Source organism: Xiphophorus hellerii, chromosome 18 (assembly GCF_003331165.1).
Source record: "Xiphophorus hellerii strain 12219 chromosome 18, Xiphophorus_hellerii-4.1, whole genome shotgun sequence".
NCBI classification, from domain to species: domain Eukaryota; kingdom Metazoa; phylum Chordata; class Actinopteri; order Cyprinodontiformes; family Poeciliidae; genus Xiphophorus; species Xiphophorus hellerii.
This window is the reverse complement of record NC_045689.1, coordinates 9379166-9400101: the sequence shown is the minus strand read 5'-3', so window position 1 is coordinate 9400101 and position 20936 is coordinate 9379166. Positions and strand designations below refer to the sequence as shown.

The window sequence follows — 20936 nt, the reverse complement described above, 5'->3', positions numbered from 1 at the left end:
AATGATAGAGATGCAGAATGCACATAATTGTTCAAAATAGTTTAAAATATTCTCACACTAACATTCTTTTAGAACAAAACTGCAATTTTAACAAAGCAAACCCAGTGGTGCAATCAGTGGTGGCGTGCTGTAGCCTCAATGCAAACAATGTCAAAGAGACTCAAATGCACACATGGCCACTTTTAGGGTGAGTAAAAGATCCTGAGCGTATTTTGGTGACAAGTCATTCAACAATGTATTATCTAAGTCAGTGTAAAAACTTTAGAAATGGGGTGATGTGCTCCAGTTTCCCAGCTTTTGTAACATCTGAACCAGGAGAGTTCTGGATCAGCTGCAGCTGTCTGACTCACTTTTTTTGGAAAATCTGTGAAGACACTGTTGCAGTAATCAATTCAACTAAAGACAGACACATGAACAAATTTCTCAGGGTGGTGTTGGCACATTAGTGCTTTGATCCTGGAACTGTACTTTAGGCTAGAGAAGGCCGACTTTATAATTGTCCTTATGCTTCTCTGAAGGTTCAGGTCAAGTTCATCACTACACTCAGATTTCAAGTCTGAACAGCAAAAGCTGATGCTGTGTGCTGGCTCTTGATCATTCCTCTTTTGGTCCAAAAGTAATGACTTAATTTCTTATTTTTATTCAGCTGCAGAAAGTTACAACACATCCATGCCTTGATTTGCTCCATACATCTGGTAAATCCCTGAATGGGTTGGTAGCTACCTGGTGACATTGTAATGTAGAGCTGTGTATCATCTGGAAAATAAATGATGCTCCCACATTGGCTGCTTTGCAAATGAAAACCAATGGTGTGTCAGGAATTGCGTGTATTTTAGCTTTCTTTTGAAGATTTTAGAAAAAAATCAGTTTATTTAAAATATTTGTAATTAAAATTTTTATACTGTTGTTATCTGTATACACAATATCAGAAGTAGATTGATCTTTATGGCTAACAGTCTTACTAGATGACATTGAAAAATTGAAAGATGACTTGTAATAACAGCAGCTGTAGATTTAGGAGCAGAAGAGTCAATGAACGAAACTAAGTGCTTGACTATCTCCACTCTACGGCATCACATAAAGATCTCATGACGAAGTTGAGGCAAGGCACAGTTTTTCCTGCAGTGGACTAGTCTCCTCTGAGTATTTCTCTCTGCTCTTTGCTTTCACCTTACTATTACCTGTCAGTCACAGTAATGTGCAGTGGGTGCAGTGGTTCCAGGGCCATTTGCTGCCTCTTTGCTTTGATGCCCACCAGCGAGTTGTTTTCAGTATGCTTTCATGTACACAGTGCACTTCTTTAGAGAGCTAATTTCATGCTTTTTGGTCTTGAAGAAGAGCACTATTGATTGTTGTTTTCTACTTTCTTTAAAGTGATTTTCATTTGTAATTTAAATTGGTGGTGGTGGTGGAGGGCACAAGCAATAATGTGTCTATTTCCTGCCTTTTCATTAAAAACCAGACAGTTTTATTGTCATGGATGCTTAAATTCTCATTATAATCAGTGTGTAGGAAGATAAACCTCACTTGCATCTTTTGAGAGCTATTTACCATCAGAGCAGTGATCTGAAACATGCTAGGCAGAAGTATGCTATTAGTTAATTGTATTCCATTAGGAAGATCCAGGTCAAGATGGCTTATAGCTGGATCAAACAAAAATATATCTTAAGTTCATTACAATTCAAATTGCATTCATTCCGAGCATTACATAAGCGTGACAGAATATAAATCAAAAACCTGCTTGTGGCTTCTATAAAAATGCTTTCTGCTGGGACATTTTCTGCTTCTCTCTCTTGTAGTTGGTGGGGGGAGAGTTTGACCTGGAGACAAACTTCATTATTCAGGATGCTGAGAGCATTGGCTGCATGGTGGAGCTGCTGGAACACTGTGATGTCACCTGCCAGGCTGAGATCTGGAGCATGTTCACTGCCATTCTTCGAAAAAGTGTTCGAAATCTGCAGACGAGCACTGAAGTGGGGCTCATCCAACAGGTGCTGCTCAAAATGAGCTCAGTGGATGACATGATTGCAGGTATGATGATGATATGAGTAGACATATAATTTGAGCTGTGCTGTTTTAAATGTAAATTTTGAGCTGATTGTCATTTTAATGCTTGGTTACTATATGAGTTAAGCTCTCTTCATTCAGTCGGAAAAATCATTTGCAAATCAATCTTTTTTTCCAAAATGCAAATTATCTGGCCGCATAGAATTTGATGGAAAATCTGATTTCCATCTACATTGTTCAGGAATGAGGGATATTTGGTCTACCCAGAATTTAGAAAAGTATTTTGATGTTTTCTTGAAATTACAATAAAGTAAATATGTAAAAGAATATAGCAGTGCAACCTTTAGAGGCTGGAAAACTGAAGACGTGGAATAAAAGTAAACTAGGAAAATGTGTTACTGGAGGAACTTATTTGGTTCAATTTATATAATTTATTTTTAATCAGTATTTTAATCACTTACTTCATTTTAGACATCAATTAGATATCACGAGTGGTTCTTGGAGGACAGGTTATCCACCGTGTTAAAACGAGTGAGAGCATTGAATACCACTGACAGGATGCCACTTAAATTTAGATTTGAGAAACTATTCTTGTCTTGTTGATATTTATACAGAGGCTTCCTAAAAAAAGTGTTGAACTGAGTAAATACAAGACTTCTTGGCTCCAAGTCCAAATCCTAACAAAGCTGACTTATTTATTCACAGCCTTGCCAGCATCCTCAGAACAAACATAGGAAAATCTGATTTGGCTAAATTAACAGCAACGGGTTCCACTGCTCATCATTTGCAGCTGCCACTGATCTGTTCATGTTAAAACAGCCATCTCCAACTATTTTTCTGAGGATTTCATCTCAAATACACATCTTGGTGTGTGTCTCCTTATTGACAAAGATTCACCTTATTTGTACTCTGGGATTGCTAAAAGAGGAAGACATACAAAACTTCCGTTGTGATGAAAATAACAGTTTTTAGCCTGAATCAAAGCAAATTTTCAGCAAGGATGATGGCAAAATACGGTTTAGATTTTCAAAAGACATGCTAATGCTGTCAGAATTGCCAATTTCAGATTACTCTCTCATTCGGTGCTTCATTCACGTAGGAGATTCAGCTTGTCAAAATAAAAACAAGTCTCTAAGAGCTGCTATATTATGACATCTGGTCCCTTGATGGGTATGAATGATCAAGGTGGCTGTTGATTTTTAAGAAAAATATAACAATTGGACATATGCCGAAATGACAAGTTAGTCAGGATAGGGTTGTCTTAGCATTTGCACAAATAAGCATCCACACTTTACCAGGATGAAAATTTGCTTACGTGTGTACAATAATGTATTTACAAACTTCATGACAGGCAGATAAGGTTTGCTTTTTTTGACAATGAAAAAAGTTTGGATTTATGGGGTAAGTTTTCATAATCTTGGAAAAACAAAGATTTTACTCGCATGAAAGGCCTTTTGTGTGTCTTTTTATTGGCCCTACCTGGCTCCTGTCCTCAGTGCACTCAGTCATTTACCTTTAGAGCCCTTTACAATGAATCTCAGAATTGCGTTGTTTCCAATGATCATCTTTGAGATGTTTCTACTGGCTAAATTGAGTTCACCTGTTTTAAATTTAGTTGATTGGACTCAATTTGAAAGGACACACCTGTCTATATACAGTTGACTGTACAGGTCAGAGGTCATTCACCAAGCATGAAATCAAAGGAATTGTCTGTGGACCTCAGAGGTTGTCTTGAGGTAGAAATATTTCTGCTGCTTCAAATGTCCCAGTGAGGTCAGTGGCCTCCATCATTGGTAAATAAATAACATTTGGAAGCAGCTAGACTCTTCCTAAACCTGGCCAGCCATCTAAGTGGAGCAACAGGGGAGAAGGATTTTAGTCATGCAGGTGACCAAGAACTCTCTGGTTTGAATTCCAGGCATCATGTTTGGAAGAAACCAGACACAGTTCATCACCAGGTCAATACCATCCCTCAGGTGAAACATGGTAGTGGCAGCATCATGCTTAGGCGATGTCAGCAGGAACTGGCAGATTAGTCAGGATAGAGGGAAAGATGAATGCTGCTATGTGCAGGTTGAAAAGCTGCTCCAGGCTGCTCCTGACCTCAGAATGGGGCAACAGTTCAGCAGAAAAATGACCCAAAGTCCATGGCCAAGATCTCAAAGGAACGGCTTCAGAACCACTCTGTAAATGTCCTGGAGTGACCAAGCCAGAATCCATACTTGAATCTAATTGAACATATCTGGAGAGATCTGAAAATGACGCTGCACAGATGTCTCCCATCCAACTTTATGGACCTGGAGAAGTACTGCCAAGAATAATGGCCTAAAGATATATGTGCTAAACTTGTGGCATCATATTAAGACTTGATGCAGTAATTTCTGCCAAATGTGGAGCACCATGTGATTTATTGGATTTCTGTTTATTATAAATTAGGAAGTTTGTCACATTGATACAGGCACTGTGTGTGATTTTTACTGAGTCATGTCTCAGGATGAGCAGCATTATTCCCCTTGAGGATCTCCTGTCCAAGGTGGATTAGTTGTATCTATAAAATTCAACTGCATTTTTGATAACTTTCCTTTTGTTTGTGTGTCTGCTTGCAATGTCTTTTGCCAGACTTACTGGTGGATATGTTGGGTGTATTGGCCAGCTACAGCATCACAGTGAAGGAACTGAAGTTGCTCTTCAGCATGCTCCGAGGAGAAGGTGGCCTTTGGGTTAGTGACACGACAACTGAATGGCTTGATGAATCTATCTTGTTTCCTGTCGTCTGGTATAATCTGTCATAATAAGAGTTGTAATTCTCTCCTTTGACACGCATACAGCCAAAGCATGCAATCAAAATGCTGTCGGTGTTAAATCAGATGCCGCAGAGACATGGTCCGGACATCTTCTTCAACTTTCCTGGTCGCAGCGCAGCAGTAAGCATCATTATTATATAATTTCATTACATGTCGTCTTTTGAAAAATGTTTGTTAAAAGTATTTTATCAACGTAGGGTGTGCAGAAATACTATTGTGCCTCAATGATAAGAAGCTAAATATGGCAGCAATGGAACTATCAGTTAAACTGTGAGAAAGTTGAATATTGGATATGTTATTTCTCTTGCTTTATGGTTTTGTGTTTCACCTAAAAAATAAGTAGATTAAAATATTAAGAATCTGTTTCATGACACTGCTGAAAATCTTCAAGATTAGCAGTTATTTAGTCAAGCTTCAGTGCTGCGGTTATTTTAACAGACTAAATCTTGGCTGCAGTATGTGTTCTTTCATATAATTTCCCTCTGGGATGAATGTTTTGCAATTGAATTTAAATTGCATTAAACATCTGAATGATTTGATTAAATTATCTCTACAGCACTTGTAAGGTCATTCTGTATTTTTCAAATTGACAAGTTATTTTCTGAAAAAAAAAAATACTTGAACAATGTGTTCTTCCCATTTTACTGTTTTTTTTTGTTTGTTTTTTACACCTAGATTTGACATTTGACACTTCGTTTTATTTTAAAGAGCCTCAATACTTTTATATTTTCTCCTGCAGAGGCTTATTTATATTTACCCAAGTCATTCTAGAGTGTTACTGTTGCAAAATATATATTTTGAATAGCTTGGTATGGAGGAACGCCAAAAGACTTTAAATAGCTTTCCTGGCTTCTTCATGGTGTTTTCTATCATGTTTCTTCTAGGCAATTGCTTTACCTCCCATTGCTAAGTGGCCTTATCAGAGCGGGTTTACATTCAACACTTGGTTCAGAATGGATCCTCTGAATAATATCAATGTAGACAAGGACAAACCATATCTCTACTGGTAAGAGCACAGCAACACACACTTATGCTTTTTATTTCACCTTAATAATTTTGCTGTTGTATTTCCTCCTGCAGAGGCTTATGAAGCTAACAGCAACTTTATTGGCAAAGCCTTATTCTGCCTGATGCTTTGTGACCAACACTGATTGTCTAATCTAACCAGTTTATGACTGAATATTGTATTTCAAGGTTAAAATAGTTTTAGACGTTATTTGTCACATGCACATGTACAACATTTTTATAATGTCTTTAGGAAAATAGTCTTGTTTTTCCAAGATAATGCCACAAATTCTGATGTAGAAATGAAGTACTGCAGCTGGATTACTGAGGGCTTAGAGACACTGCGGAGGTAATCATTTAGATTTGAATAATTGCCACAAAGCGCTCACATACCAGCTTCTGCTGAAGATTTAGGTAATTATTGTAAAAGTCAATGATCCAAAATTGCTGCACTGTCTGGCTCTTTCTCTTTGTTTGTAGAAGAGCCTTTCATTAAAGTCAAATAGTGTAATTTATGATGGCAAGTAAGAGAATCAGAGTGGACAGAAAAGGTGGAAAGATTTTACTGTCTGACAGGGAAGACTGATTAGACAGAGATAATAGTCACTTTGGTCCTTATCACCTCTTGGCTGTCATCGGTGTTTGGGGATCTAAGTGTTTTAAACTCTTTGCCTTAGTAGATCTCTGTTTCTCTGATATGGCAAATGTAAAAGGGAAGAAGACATGGAGCACTGCACTAGCAAAGGTTTTCATATGTGCCTTCTATTCTACACTGACAGTCACAAAAGAGTTAGATCTGCCAAGCTAATCCTGTTTATGCATTGCTCTGAGTGCCTCACAGCTCAGCAGCAGGCTTGTAAATAACCAAAAAAATAATTGCATCTTTAGAGGCGGACCGAGCTTCTCCAGCAGAGTTTCAGAGTTCTGTTATAGAAAAGTGTAGAGATCCATATGTCTTTATGTACGAAACACAGCTGTGTTTGCATGCCTTTGAGGATGGGTATCTTTGTTTCTTGATCATTACAATGGGTATTTGAGCCCAGCATAATAGCTTTAGGGCTTAAGACTGTAAAAGTAAATTTAGCATGTGTCAGCAGAATAAAAGATGTGCAAAAGGAATTTGTTTGCATCTGCACAGAGTGGCCTGTGCACTGTTTGTTTTTATATGCAGTTTGTATTTCCAGTCAAATGATCTGGTGATGTTTGATTGAAAAGATTAGACAAAATACTCCTACAACCATAATTATTATCACATATTACCACAATTCTTAAAGATATGCGCAATTCTTAAGCTAAGGAGCTTAAGAATTGCCTTTAAGTTTCTTTTTCAAATTGCTTTCTCTTTGGATTGCTAATCTTCTAACTGTTTATGTATATACTTAACATTGTATAATAAACCCTGGCATTTTTATGCATACTTCAAAGTACAAAAACAAATCACAATTTAACTCCAGAAAGTGACACAGTCGCATTTTAAAATAATCACAATATGGTTTTAGCAAAACACCTAAAAATCCCTCAGAAATTCTTAGAAATTCTTCCATTTTAAAACGGTTCTAATACCAGATTTCAACTATTGTTTGCTGTGTGCTTGATTTCAAATAGACAACAGTCTAAGTCTCAAAACGTAACTGTGCACTATAATGCACATTTGGACAAAAATAACACAGTGATTGACAAAAGGTGTAACTTACATAATTTTGTCAAAGCTTCCTCTTAGATTTCAGATGGTTTAAATTGGATTAAAATTATTGTTGAGCATAAAATAAGTTTTGAAATGTTTTCTTGCAGCTTTCGCACCAGCAAAGGCATTGGCTATTCTGCGCATTTTGTCGGGAATTGTTTGATTGTCACATCGCTGAAGTCCAAAGGCAAAGGCTTCCAACACTGTGTGAAGTATGACTTTCAGCCCAGGAAGGTATGTTTGTTTTGATGCTTATTTGAGTATTAACTTTGAAATAAATGTATTCGTTTTATTCGTTTATGCAGTAGCATAGTTTCACAGTGAAAAATTAAAATAGAATCCAACCTTTAATTTGGTGCATTTATTCTCTAGCGAATAATAAATACTGTTTTCAACCATCCCTCCCCCCACCCCTCACCCCCCGCACCTCCCAAAAAATTATATCCCCTGTCCACTGTTGCATGTTTACGGTGAAATTCTCCACCTTGACATTATGGCATTGTGATAAAACACATTTATTTAAATGCTTCATTCACCTCATTATCAGGAATGTCAAAATATTTGCCATGGCTGTGTATTTTGTATTAATAAATCTAATAGCAGTAGGAGTAAACATTTGTGGACTTCAATTAAATTTTAAATATGTAAAAAAGAAAAGGGGAAAAAAACCCTCCCCAGCATTTTAAGCATATTTTGTTGGTTGATTTAAACCAGCAGTTTTTGCTACATTTATTATCACTTACCCTCAATCTATCAAATTTTTTTTTAATTAGTAACAGTTTCTTTATCACCTGAGTTGTTTAAAACTCAGGAGTCTTACTCATTCAAATGTGGATTAGAGAATCAAACCTAATTTATTTTGGTGTGTTTCGGTGGTGTTGCTGTCCCTGTGCAGCAGAAAAACTCACCTGACACGTGTGAAACAATTAGAGGCTTCACATAACGCTCGAGGAAAGCTATTTGCCTCTTTCCAGGAGTCACGGTGTAGGTATTGTATTGTTCAAAGATAGAGTGCATTAATTAACTTTTTAATTGATTTTTGGATTCAGACATTAGTGAATAAATGCGTTTCTAAATGATCTCCAGACAGGCTTCACTTTTCTGCTCAACCATGAATCTTTTTTGACACAATTTTATCTTTATGCGTAGACAGCTCCTTTCTTCAGTCGAACCAGTAAATAACTGACTGGATCACAAAAGATCCAGTCCAGTGAATAGATGCTTTCACCATCTATTCACTTCTAATGCAGTAAGTGAGTACATTTTATGTTTCCTTAGGAAGTAGTACAAAGAGAGTCTTTTAGAGTGAAGAAGCAAACAATCCCTAAGTATTAAAATACAATTTTTCAAAATCAATATCTACTGAATTTTGTTTTCATTCACACCTAAATTGTGGAGTTCATAGATTTATTTTATCTTTATTGTTTTTTCAAAACAAATAAATGTTCTTCACATTCTGAGCATCCAGAGTATTTATTTATTTATTTATTTTTTTTAATTAGAGCAGTGTGGTATGTGGGGAAGAAGGCAACATATTGTTGAACATCACAATTGCAATTTTCAAAATTGAAATGTGTGATTAATCCACATTTTTCTCACTTTTCTTCTTGTTTTTCTTCAGCACAAATTTCTCGCCGCTTAAAATTCAAACATTTCTCATCTGAAATCTTCAGCATGTTTGTGTCGTGATGTCAGTGAAAGTCCATTCAACAGGCCATTTGCATTCAGAGCATTGACAAACATCCCTTGACATCCAAGCAGTCTTTTGTAATTGCTATATTCTGCATGCTGACATTTCCCCGATGACAGCAATTTAATATACTGTAGAGCTCCATGCAAAGCTAAAATAATGTCTCAAGCCTAAAGAAATCAAGGTTAAGAGTTACCCTGTAGTTTCTTTCCTAAAGATGGAGTCTAAGTATCCCTCTCTGCTGTATTACTTCAAATGTGCAAAGGAAAAATGAGAAAGATTGATGTGGTTTTTGAAAACGAACACAGCGGAGCTCATTTCCGTTCAATCTGACTCACTCTTCACCTCCAGTGGTATATGATCAGCATAGTTCACATCTACAGCCGCTGGAGGAACAGTGAAATCAGATGCTACGTAAACGGACAGCTCGTTTCTTATGGGGACATGGCATGGCACGTCAACACAAATGATGTAAGTACTCCTTACTTGTAACACATTTTAACACATGGTTGACAGGGACTTACGTTTTGCATTTCCAGTCATTCTCATTATGAAAAGCTCATTTTAAATCCCTTAGCAAGATGACATGGTCTATTTTTCATCCAGTTATCATGTAATTAGACAGATTTTAATGTTGAAGATGAATTTTTAAACATGAAGGACCCAAAGAACCTGCAGTAACGCAAGTATTTATTTTTTTCAGACTGGTTTAGAAATGTATTATTTTTTGCAAAAGAAGGAGTGAAGTGTTTTGTTGAAATGTGCGTTTTAAACTATCGGTATGCATTCACACTTTTCAGTTCAAGAAATATTTTGCTCCACTTATTGCAGATCTCTGTTTTGTAGTGAAGATATTTTTCATTTGAGTGGAAAAAATCAATGAGTCATAATTATTCCGTGAAGCATGATATTTTTAATGTGCTGGTAACAGAGAATAAAGCTATTTAAACCGAGTAATGGAGGGCTAAATTCATTATTTTCCTTTCTAATTTTTTATATTTTTCTAGACATTTTACTATGTATACCATGTGTACTAGGCTTTAAGTATTTGTATATTCCACAAATCTGAAGTTGACTTCTTAATATGCTGATTCATGAAGAGCTTTTTGACATCTGGACTAATTTGTATTTCACCTGTATTTCTAAATTTGTTGCACTTATACTTTTTAAATGCAGTCTTTGCACTTGTATCTATGTACAATTTGTTTTACCTTTCATTTATTTCTACAGAAACGAAAAACTAGTTTTAGTGGTTTCATTTTGATGGAATGTTGTAAGCTTTGCTGGTTACACATTTTAAGATCAAACAAAGGAAATTGGCTATAGTATAGACATAAATCCTAATTGTAAAACAGTTTACATATTTTGCACTTTGCTGTGATCATTAATGTGGTTCCTGTTTTTTTTCCTAAATTGCTAATGTTCCCAAATGCCCTTTCCTGTACATTTCCTTCTTTCAGAGCTATGATAAGTGCTTCCTCGGGTCTTCAGAAACAGCCGATGCAAACAGAGTGTTCTGTGGGCAGCTAGGCGCTGTCTACGTATTCAGTGAAGCTCTCAATCCGGCACAGATTTTTGCAATTCATCAGCTAGGACCAGGCTATAAGGTATGTGCTTGTGGGTGACTAAATTAGATTATATATAAGCAGTCGGAATCATCCATCCATTTGTGTAATCAATGAGAAGCGCTGCCCCGTAGTTCCTTGCCTTATGTCCTGCTTTTCCTGCCAGATAAACGGCTGCATAAATTACCTATTCCTTGGGAATAATAGCATGGCACGCTGGGGGAAAGCTGCAGGAACTCGGTAAAGGGACCGAGTCCTGAGCCAACTTATATCAGCTGCAGCAATGCTGCCTAAAAAGCATCAAATCATGAATGTGAATAGAGAAACTTTGACTTGCCGTAAAAGGAGCTGCAAATATTTTTTCACTGACAGTTTTAGCTTCTTTAATATGATGTGTAATTCAACGTTGTTTTATTTGATTTTAAATGTCTGCCAAGATTGCTCAGTTTACTTCTTCTCTTTACACTCTCATCTTTACCCCTGATATTTGGAGAATTGCGGTTCTTTAAACTCAATACTTGCACTCTGTCATAAAAAGTCAATGAAAGGCACTGCAAAACCGTCTCCAAACACTTAATGTCTCACACAGTTTATATCAGAGGGATTTTTTTAACGCTGAAATTTACATCTTACAAAAGCAAAAATAGACTCTTTAGCAAAAACAATGTTCTTTAATTCATTCTATAGCTTTACAAAATTGGATTATAGGTATGTAGGCTTTCCTTTCATTAATGGGATCATCCTTTTTTTCCTAGTGTATTTAAAACAGCTTCCTGAATGAAGAAACCTGAACTATATTTTCCTTTTGTATTGCTAATGTTAAAATGTTACATTTATTTGTTAAATCAATACAAAGTTTGCACAGATGACTTAAATATGAATCCTTTGATGGAAAAAATCAGGACGTTCCTAAAAATATACTGAGTTGAGTTGGTGAAATCTAGTTTCAAAGATGTACAGTTTTGATTTCTTTTCCCAGAAATATGACTTTCAGCCAAATAATATAAAACCAAGCAGAGTTTGAACTACACACTATTACCAGAGAGAGAATGAGGCAATTGTTAAAAATTCTTAAATGAATTTTGAACAATTCATTTCAGGCAATTTTCTTTTCATAAAGAAAATTACCTGTAAGTGATGGAGCTCTGATAAGTAATGGAGAATATAATAAATGTAGCCTAGTGGGTTGCTATAATTAGGAAGTTGTCCAGCTGTCAGGAATCCTTCCTGTTTTAATTAAGAGCTGCAGGGACATGGTTTAATGCAGGGGATTACAGCACACATTTATTGCTGTACGTCCACAGTTTGGCTCAGTCTTTAGAAAGAAACCTCTATACTGTTGTGGGAGTATTTTTTTTTTCCTTTCCAACCTCTGCTTACCTCATCTGTGTTTGATCTTTGACACACTTTGACTTGCTTATACAGTGCTTTGAATGCAACTGTAAATTCTCTAGCTTTTCTGAACATAGACATAGGTTATTGCTTCAGTGGGTCACCATTTTCTTGTATGATTTGTGGCCATGAAGCTCAAACGTCTGTCTACAAAATAATCTACAAGTTCTTTGTAAAATTACGCTTGCTAGATTTGATTTTGACCTGGAAGACTTCTGTGCATTTCATTATGAGCATTTATGGGTGTGTTTTTGCATTTGTTCCAAGGATGTAGAACATCCTGAGAAATGTACTGATAATTTAACAAGAAAATGTTGTACTAAAATTGACAAAAGCATGCTTGAAAATATTTCTTACGGTTTGTTACTTCAGTTTTCTTAGTGTAGCTTTTTCATAAACCGCTGCTGAGAAATTAAGTGAAAACATTTTTTTTTTGTCATTTCTGAGTTTTAAATGATCTATATCACATATCAAACTCAAGGCCCGGGGGCCAAATCTAGACCGCCATAGTTTTTATGTGGCCCTCTAGACTCCAAATTACATCAACAAGTCCCTCCAGTTTTTCACTAATCTGCAAAATTCACACAAAATTAACAAATTCCTGCATTTCTTCTGATTTGGTCAAAAACATTGGGTTTAAATGACTGCTGCCTCAGCCTTACTGGATGTCACATTAATCCTCATACATTATTGTAAATATCATAAGAATTTATTACAAATATTTCTAAATTGGCACCACAAAATATGTGGGCTTGATTGCAAAATCTTGGAGATACTGATCAGTGTGAAAATATGTTCAATATTTAATTTAGAAACTGTTTCTTAATTTATTAACAATTTAATGGGTATTATTAATACATTCTGGCACAACCGACCCTTAAAGAACATTTAGATTTTTCATATACTGTACCCCGAAGAGTTTGACACTGCTGATCTACATGGTACATTAAAAATAAATATCAACACTTTAAAAGAAATCTTTTCTTGTAAGTTCTCAATCCATCATAAGTTTTCACTGGCAGATTTACTGCACACTAAGTATTAATCATTGATTGGACTCGTCAAAGCAATTAAGCCATGACTTTACATGTTTTCAAATGATGCTCTTGGTTATTTCTGTCCTTACCCTCTATCTCTGTTGCCATACGTGGGCTACAATAGGCAGATTAGTCCTCTGAATTTGTGCCAGCGCTGCTCTGCAGAATGCACCACAAAGTGCCCTAGAAGAGACCGACTTGCACAGCCGTGTTTCTCCTTTCAGGAAAATGAAATGCTACGTCAGTGTAGGCTATGGATCAGAAGGTGTAATCTATAACCCTAATGCAGATACAGAACAGCCATGACACCAGAAGTTAAAAACAAAGAATAATCAATACAGAAAAAAAAAATCTTTAAATGAATCTGATTGACCAGGTTTACTATCCTTTGCTGGAGTTCCTGTTCTGGAAGCTGAATCTTGTTTTTATTTTTGCTCTAGTTTCTATGTTTACATTTCAATTTGCTTTACTGTTAAGTGATTATGATACTGATCTGATGCGTCTCTAATGGTTCTGTGGGAGGCTGAATCTAAAGAGCCTAAAACACTTTACATCTGCAAGTATTGACCTAGTTTTTGCTGGTATGGGAGTAATTGTATTGTCTTATTCCTAATTATGAAGTTCATTAAGCCACCTACACTGGGACTGGTAATGATGTATTTTTGAATATACAGTACATTGCTGTACTGAAAGCATCAATTTTTTAAAAGTTCTTGTTACACTCAGACCACAGAAAACACTCGGATTCTGAACCTTTTCAAGCGCTCGCCCTTGCTCAGGGATGGCCTTTTGCTCTTAGAGCAAAAGGGAGAACTGTGCCCTAATTCTTTTATATGACTGACTGGTCTGTGGAATGATGCTGTCATGGCACAAGGTTTTATAGTCAAAACCCATGTGATCTTTATTTTCACACTGCTGCAGTGCCCGCACAGAAGTGGAGGCACTGGAGCTTGTTATTTTTGGTCACTTGGGCTCCATGAGTAAAAGACTACCCAAGGATGTAAGAGACTACATGATGAGATGCATAATAGCTGCTGTGTGGGCTTGATCATAGCAAATGAGGAGAATATGTATATGTATATATTTTTTTAGAAGCAAAGTAAGAAGTGGTGTAGCAGAAGTTGTAGTTCATCCTTACTATTTCTGATGTTTTTTACTGGAGAAATATGTGCAGGGACGTAGTGCTAGGTGATGACATCCATTGCTACATTAATGCAAGTAGATGTTTTACATTAATACACATTAAATGAACAACAGCTTTGTTTGAAATAGTACAAATAGCAAATGAATCATTTTAAAGTCTTTTGCTAGTAACTAGTTAGCTTTTATTCCCAAGACTAATTAACTTGTCACTGAGCACAGCTGCAGTATCAAACTGTTATTTGCATTTCTCGTGATTCATGTTTCATTAAATTGTATGAACGCATAGAACTGTTTAACCAATGTTAAAAAGCAGATTCATTTAGCATGCATAAAATGCAAAGAATTTAGTTTGTCTCTTCTCTGAACATGCCCATTAGAATCTCCCGTTGGTTTTCAGATTTGACTCTCGGGCATGCTTAAATTGGGTTTTCAGGTCCACGCTCCGACTTCAGAGGTAATAACTAGTCGCTGCAATTGTTCTTGGTTAAGTGCCTACTTCTGTTTTATACATGGTGTTCCCAAAATATGCGTAGGTGTTTCTTCTTATTAGCTCGACATGACAGGTCATTAGTTTTTGTGTTTACTTTGTATAGTTCGTGCCAAATCAAAGTACCACCCGTGGTTAGAATCCTGGGAAAATGGAGCTCTACTGAAGTACTAACAGTCTCATCCAGTAGCCCTCTTTATGTTTTTACTTCAACTAAAAATAACAGATTTTGATGCATTTTAGGCAGGTGCAGGATGCTCTGAGAAGCTTTTTCTACAAATCTGCTGGGACCATATGGTTGTTTCCTCGCCGCAGAGCTCTATCTCTCTCTTATCAGCACATGCTTGCTGCCCATAATTCTGAGAAAGATGGAAAACATTTCTCGCTTTCATTAATAATTCAGCTCTACTGATTAGAGGAATTGATTTAAGTATTAAGCTTAGTCCATTCTCACAGCTTTGACAGATTATTTTAGCTCATCTGTCAACAAATAATTGATTGAGTAAATTAAGACTACTCTGTCATTGATGAGCAATTTGTTATGTTAATTATATTAAATCACCTATTGAACCATTAACTAGCTGGACTTGTGCTTTCATGAGGTGATCAAAGTGTCTTGAGACAGCAGAAGGTAATATGGCAATGGGCAAATCTGAAATATTAAAAAAGGGAAATCCCCCACTTGTACTGTAGGGACATTTAAAAGTGGCATCCTAAATTAACCAGAAGTTTGATGGGGAAAAAAGTATTTTTCTCTGAAAAGGACTTGATTTAACTTTTGAAGTTTTCCCTCTAATTGCCAGGTTGTGAAACGACAGTAATTCAGAACTTAATTACACACTGCCAGGTTTTATTTGTGTTTTCAATCATATCTGATAACCCTTAATTTACTTCTTTTGCACAAATATATTTAAACCCCAAATGACCCATTCAGTTCTAGGAGAGTGAAAATGCTCACATGTTCAGTTGGTAGCCATTTCAGAGTGAGCAGAGGAGAATTCACAATGACAGTGCTTTGTTGGACACTATGCAAGAAAAGTTTGGCATAAGTCGTCTAGTTAAATTAAAACAAGTAAACAATCATTTAAGATTTCAAAGGAACCTTAATTCATTTGGTCAGGCTGTGTTCCTCCTCATCATTACTCTCTGTTGTAGAAGTTGCAGAGCACCAAGTGATGTTCCTCTAGGGAGAAAAAAGGGAAAGAGAGCCAATATTAAGCAACATAAAAGAGCAAAAAGTACTTTGTTTTTGTAAAATACATGTTAATGTAATCGGTGTAATGTGTTTTTAGAAGATATACAAGTGAGATTACATTCAACTTTTTTTTGCAGAAGATAATGACATTAAGGTGAAGTCATGAAATGTTGCACCTCACACAGCTTCTTTATGCTATTCTGCTGCTTCCCAGCTAATTGTGCCAAGAGTGGTTTGCATAACTGAAAGGGTAAATTGTGTTGCATTTTGTGGCTGATTACACTAATAAAGATTGATAAAAATTAAAAAAGACAGTTCTAATCAGTTTAGAAATTGCATTTTCAAAATGTTGCCTTTTTCGCGCAACTTTAATCAGTTCACTCTCAAATAATTTTTTTTCATCAAGTTATAATTAAGATAGCACCACAGAGAATGCGATAAGGGGCTTGTGCAGAAAATAACTTTGCATTTTGTCTCGTGTTTCCTTTTATCTCCTAATTCCCTGATTTGCTCTAGTTTTTTTTTTTTTTTTTCTTTTGCAGAGTACGTTTAAGTTCAAGTCGGAGAGTGATATCCACTTAGCAGAGCATCACAAGCAGGTGTTGTACGACGGTAAATTGGCAGGCTCCATCGCCTTCACCTATAACGCCAAGGCCACCGACGCACAGCTTTGCCTGGAGTCCTCGCCTCGTGAAAACGCCTCTATCTTTGTGCACTCACCGCACGCCCTTATGCTTCAGGTCAAATGCATTACTCTTAATCTCTACACACCACCTGAGGCAATGATGAATTCATTTATGTTTATTTTATTTTATTTTTTATTCAGTCAACATGAACATTGTTTTCATTTTTTAAATTCTGACTTTGTCTATTCGCAGATATTGTACCAAGCATCGTATTTGTTTCTGTTTTACTTTTATCCTCACAGGATGTGAAAGCCACAGTTACACACTCCATCCACAGTGCCATCCACTCTGTTGGTGGTATCCAGGTACTCTTTCCACTTTTTGCTCAGTTGGACTTTCAACAGTCGAAGGACAGCCAGGTGGAAACTACAGTCTGGTAGGTTAATATGTTGTTACCTTGCAGAGCACAACCTTGTTTGATGCAGTAGATGTTAAATACATGACACTATAGCAGGTTGGATCTGTTAATGCGACTAAGTTCCACTCTTTGGATCCAGCGTTCTTTTAGGAATAGTTTGTTCAGCTGTCTGAGTCTGAACAGCTCATTTCTGGGTCTTTACAAGGGAAAATAGTTGCAATAATTTATTTGCATCTAAATTATTAAATTGATTAAAGTAGGACTAGGAGTATCTCATGCATGTTAATTTGTAAGAAAAATATTTAAATATTTCCCTCCAAGATGGCATTACATAGCTGTTAGACTTATTGCAATGCAGTAGATGTTAAGCCCCATTTAGGCTTAAAATTCTGACCAGTAAGGGCTTGCTGGTTTGCAACTGGGTTGCAAAAACGTGTAATCAGCATTAATGTCTGATATGATCATTCATATACTGTTGTCCCTGATCAGTGTACAGTTGGAATTTAAGAAGTTCTTGATTTTATGCTGGCAAGATGTTGCATTAATGTTGAAAGTCTTTGTTTTCACCAAAAAGTAACCTTTCCTATATCTAACCAGTTAGTTGTTGTGCTCAGACATATGAAAAAGGGAAGTCATATAATGCACAGCACACAGCAAATATTGCTCTCAGTACGTATAAACCGAGGCAATTGAGCAAGTAATCTGTTAAAGAAGTTTTATTAGTCTGAATCCTGTAATAGTGTTTATAAAACTGTAGTCCATTTTTCATTATTATCTCTACTCTCATTCCTCTTATCCTGAGCTTGTCTTCCCAAAGCTTTGCGGTTGTGTGCAGTTTGGATTCTTAGCTCTGCTTTAATACTGCAACAGTTTAATGACATGGATGGATGCAGGAGTGGCCACATAGGAGCACAAATCCCTGATCCCCAAAGCTCTCTGCCTCCAAAGACTCCACTCCTCTCTGCTCTCCGTCCCTCTTCTCCTCTCGCCAGCGTGCGTTCCTCTTTGGTTCACAGTGTGCACCCCTACCAAACATGGCACTTTGTTGTTGCTTTAAGACTTAGTCCCTCTAAAGCCTGCTGGGCATTGGAGTTCAAAGCTTTTTCAGCAATTAACTTCCTGTTTTGCCTGAGGGTTTGCTGCTCCCAACAGCATGCACAGATAGTGATTTTTAAAATATCCTAATAATTTTCTATGATACTTCTTGTTGCCAACCTGAATGCAAAGCAGGAGTGAAAACCCATCAGTCAGCTGTGTTCTACCACACTGGAAGAAAACTGGTTTCTTGTTAATTATCTGAACCAAGGAAGCACAAAGTTGATTGTCACACATTTCTATTTTTACTTTACTTTGTCTGTAATAGCGAAGGTGAATTAATGGAGAAAAAGGGACCTCGAACTGACTATGCACCAACATACGAGATATAATATCAGACTTGATGAGCATGCATACTGTGTGCACACTATATGAGCAAGTCTGTGCAGGGGTGATTGCGGTCTTGTTTTTGTTGAGCTGGAGTGGAAACCATTGGAAGCCGATTAAGAAGTGTCACCAAGCACCACTGTCTTTCAGCCAAAAGGCTTCAGCAGAAAAGCTGTACAACAAAGAAACATTTTCTTCACTGCAATGCCTTGGTCCTTTGAACCCCCACTCCCATATGAACACATACACAATCTGTTAGAGTTCACCTCAAAGACCCCACCCCTTGCTCCCCAGAGGACTCAAACAAAACCCCAACTTTCTTTTCTGAATTTAAGAGGGATTAAAGGCTGGGCTTGATTCCCCAGCTGATTGCTGACATCCTCTGAAAATGACCTTGTTGTTTTCCCTTGGCTGCACTGTCTTCCCATGCTACAAGAGTTCATTTATTATCCTATTGCTATTTTTACCACCACAACAACGCAAATGGAACTACCACAACAATCTAATTTTCTATATGACTGTTAGATTTAATTCCTGTTAAGAAGTCTTGTGAAACCCGATGAGTTTTTAGCTTTTCTTCTCTCTCTTCTTTTTTTTTTGCAGTGCCACTCTCCTAGCCTTTTTGGTTGAGCTGCTGAAGAGTTCTGTGGCCATGCAGGAGCAGATGCTGGGAGGAAAGGGCTTTTTAGTGATTGGGTACCTGCTAGAGAAGGTATGGAGCCAATCTCATCAAAGTTTCACCGGCAAACCCATAAAGTGTCTATATCATTAAATTAAAATGTTAATGAAAAGTGAATTTATCTCAACCATTCAATTGAAAAAGTGGAACTTCTATAATGGGCAGACTTTAACAAATAGAGAAATTTCAAGGTTTGAATTACTTTTAATTTTGATTAAGATTTGCAACTGATTAAAATTCAAACTGATTGTCCTCATGAAATTCAAATATTAGACCAATTAGATTTTTAGACAAGCCACACAGTAATGTGTCAGACTGCTGATTTGACAGTTGTCTCCTAAACAACCTTTGACTCTCACAAGGGGAGTAAAACAAAAAAGCTGTCTGTTTAAGGTGCCACATCCAAACACAGCACTGGAAAGTTAAGTGGAAGGAAAACATGTGGTAGAAAAGTGTACACACTCTATAGAAAGAGCCACTATCGTGATTGCAACTATTGTGAGGCAATAATTGCAATCTTGATGCAATGCTTGATTGCTAATCAAGCTTTAGCAAGAGATCCAAATTTTGATTGTCTTCATCTTAAATGCATTGATGCAGCAATTAATCCAAAAGAAACCATGACCAAGTAATAAGTGGTTTCATTGCATGGACTTCCTTTCTACTAGGAAGTCGACGTTTATTGAAAATATTTTGTAATGTTAAAACTTCTGAGAAAATCATTTTCAGCTAGCAGTTATGAAGCAAGTCACGAAGAAATAAGGAAATAAACTTAAAAGATGTGTTTTATATCTCTGTGTAACAGCAAAGGGTTTGAATACTTATGGACATATTTTTAAATTATTACTCTTTTTATTAAAAATATGTACATTAAAGATTCTTATGTAGATTAAAAAGAAAACTTGATTTAAACAGGTAAAGAATGTGAGGCGCTTTAAATATATACAAGTTTCACTTTTGAGTTGAATTACTGTAACCTTTACATTACATTCCTTACTTATTGAGATCCTCTGTTTCTCATTAATTCAGATCAAATTCCAATTTAAAAAGTCTTGCATCAGCTTTAAAAATCTCTTTTTGCACATTTGCTTTCATTAAAACATTTGAACGATATGCAATTTCATGTAGACTAACAGTCTGTGAGTTTCCAGTGAACACCCCATTTGCTATCTCTCATTGTCCAGGTACGCTGTGTCTTGTCTGCGTCTTGTTCTATCAAGGTGCACAGTGTTTTGTCTGTACTCTCAAAGCCCTGTCAGTAGTCTAATCTTCCATTGCCCGTGGCAAAGTCCTGTACGTTTCTTTGAACTGAACAGAGGAACATGTCCCCCACTTTCTGCATCAGTCTTTATTTACCCATTTTGTGATTCAGATCTAGCAGCCGGCATCCCCAGAGTGCCGTCTCTTTCAGAGCACTGAGATATGACTCCACTTTGTCACTCAGTGACTTGCCTGTCTGCTGGTTTCAGATGCTGTAAACTAACAGCCAGGCATAGTCGGCACCTGAGAGCTGCCGTTTTTTCTCCCTTCCCTCCTGCTGCCAGGTTTCACACTTTCACATATCGCACCATCTGTTCATGATCTGTTTATGCCACAACTTCTCTCCTCCTTTGGCCTTCATTTTTCTTTCTTCCCTCCTTTCACAAAATTCCCACCTGGAATGACAATAAGCACCAGGCGTGAGTTGTAATGGCACTTGTCACATGCAGAATTGCCTGTAGAAGTGTCCATTATATCCTTATTTTGTTTTATTATATAATAATGAGATGAACTAGCTGAGTA

At 36.7% G+C, this 20936-nt stretch overlaps 1 protein-coding gene across 9 annotated transcripts in view; it reads left to right on the top strand.

The window, feature by feature from the left end:
- The window catches only part of nbeab (neurobeachin b), a 219835-nt gene that overhangs the window by 44839 nt on the left and 154060 nt on the right, over positions 1-20936 (top strand). For all 9 annotated transcript variants that reach the window (XM_032590852.1, XM_032590851.1, XM_032590860.1 and 6 more), the window contains exons 2-11: positions 1800-2031; positions 4627-4727; positions 4836-4931; positions 5696-5817; positions 7608-7734; positions 9542-9661; positions 10651-10797; positions 16552-16749; positions 16938-17071; positions 19079-19187. In XM_032590852.1, coding sequence (XP_032446743.1) covers positions 1800-2031; positions 4627-4727; positions 4836-4931; positions 5696-5817; positions 7608-7734; positions 9542-9661; positions 10651-10797; positions 16552-16749; positions 16938-17071; positions 19079-19187 — 1386 coding nt within the window. The remainder of the gene's footprint in view (positions 1-1799; positions 2032-4626; positions 4728-4835; positions 4932-5695; positions 5818-7607; positions 7735-9541; positions 9662-10650; positions 10798-16551; positions 16750-16937; positions 17072-19078; positions 19188-20936) is intronic.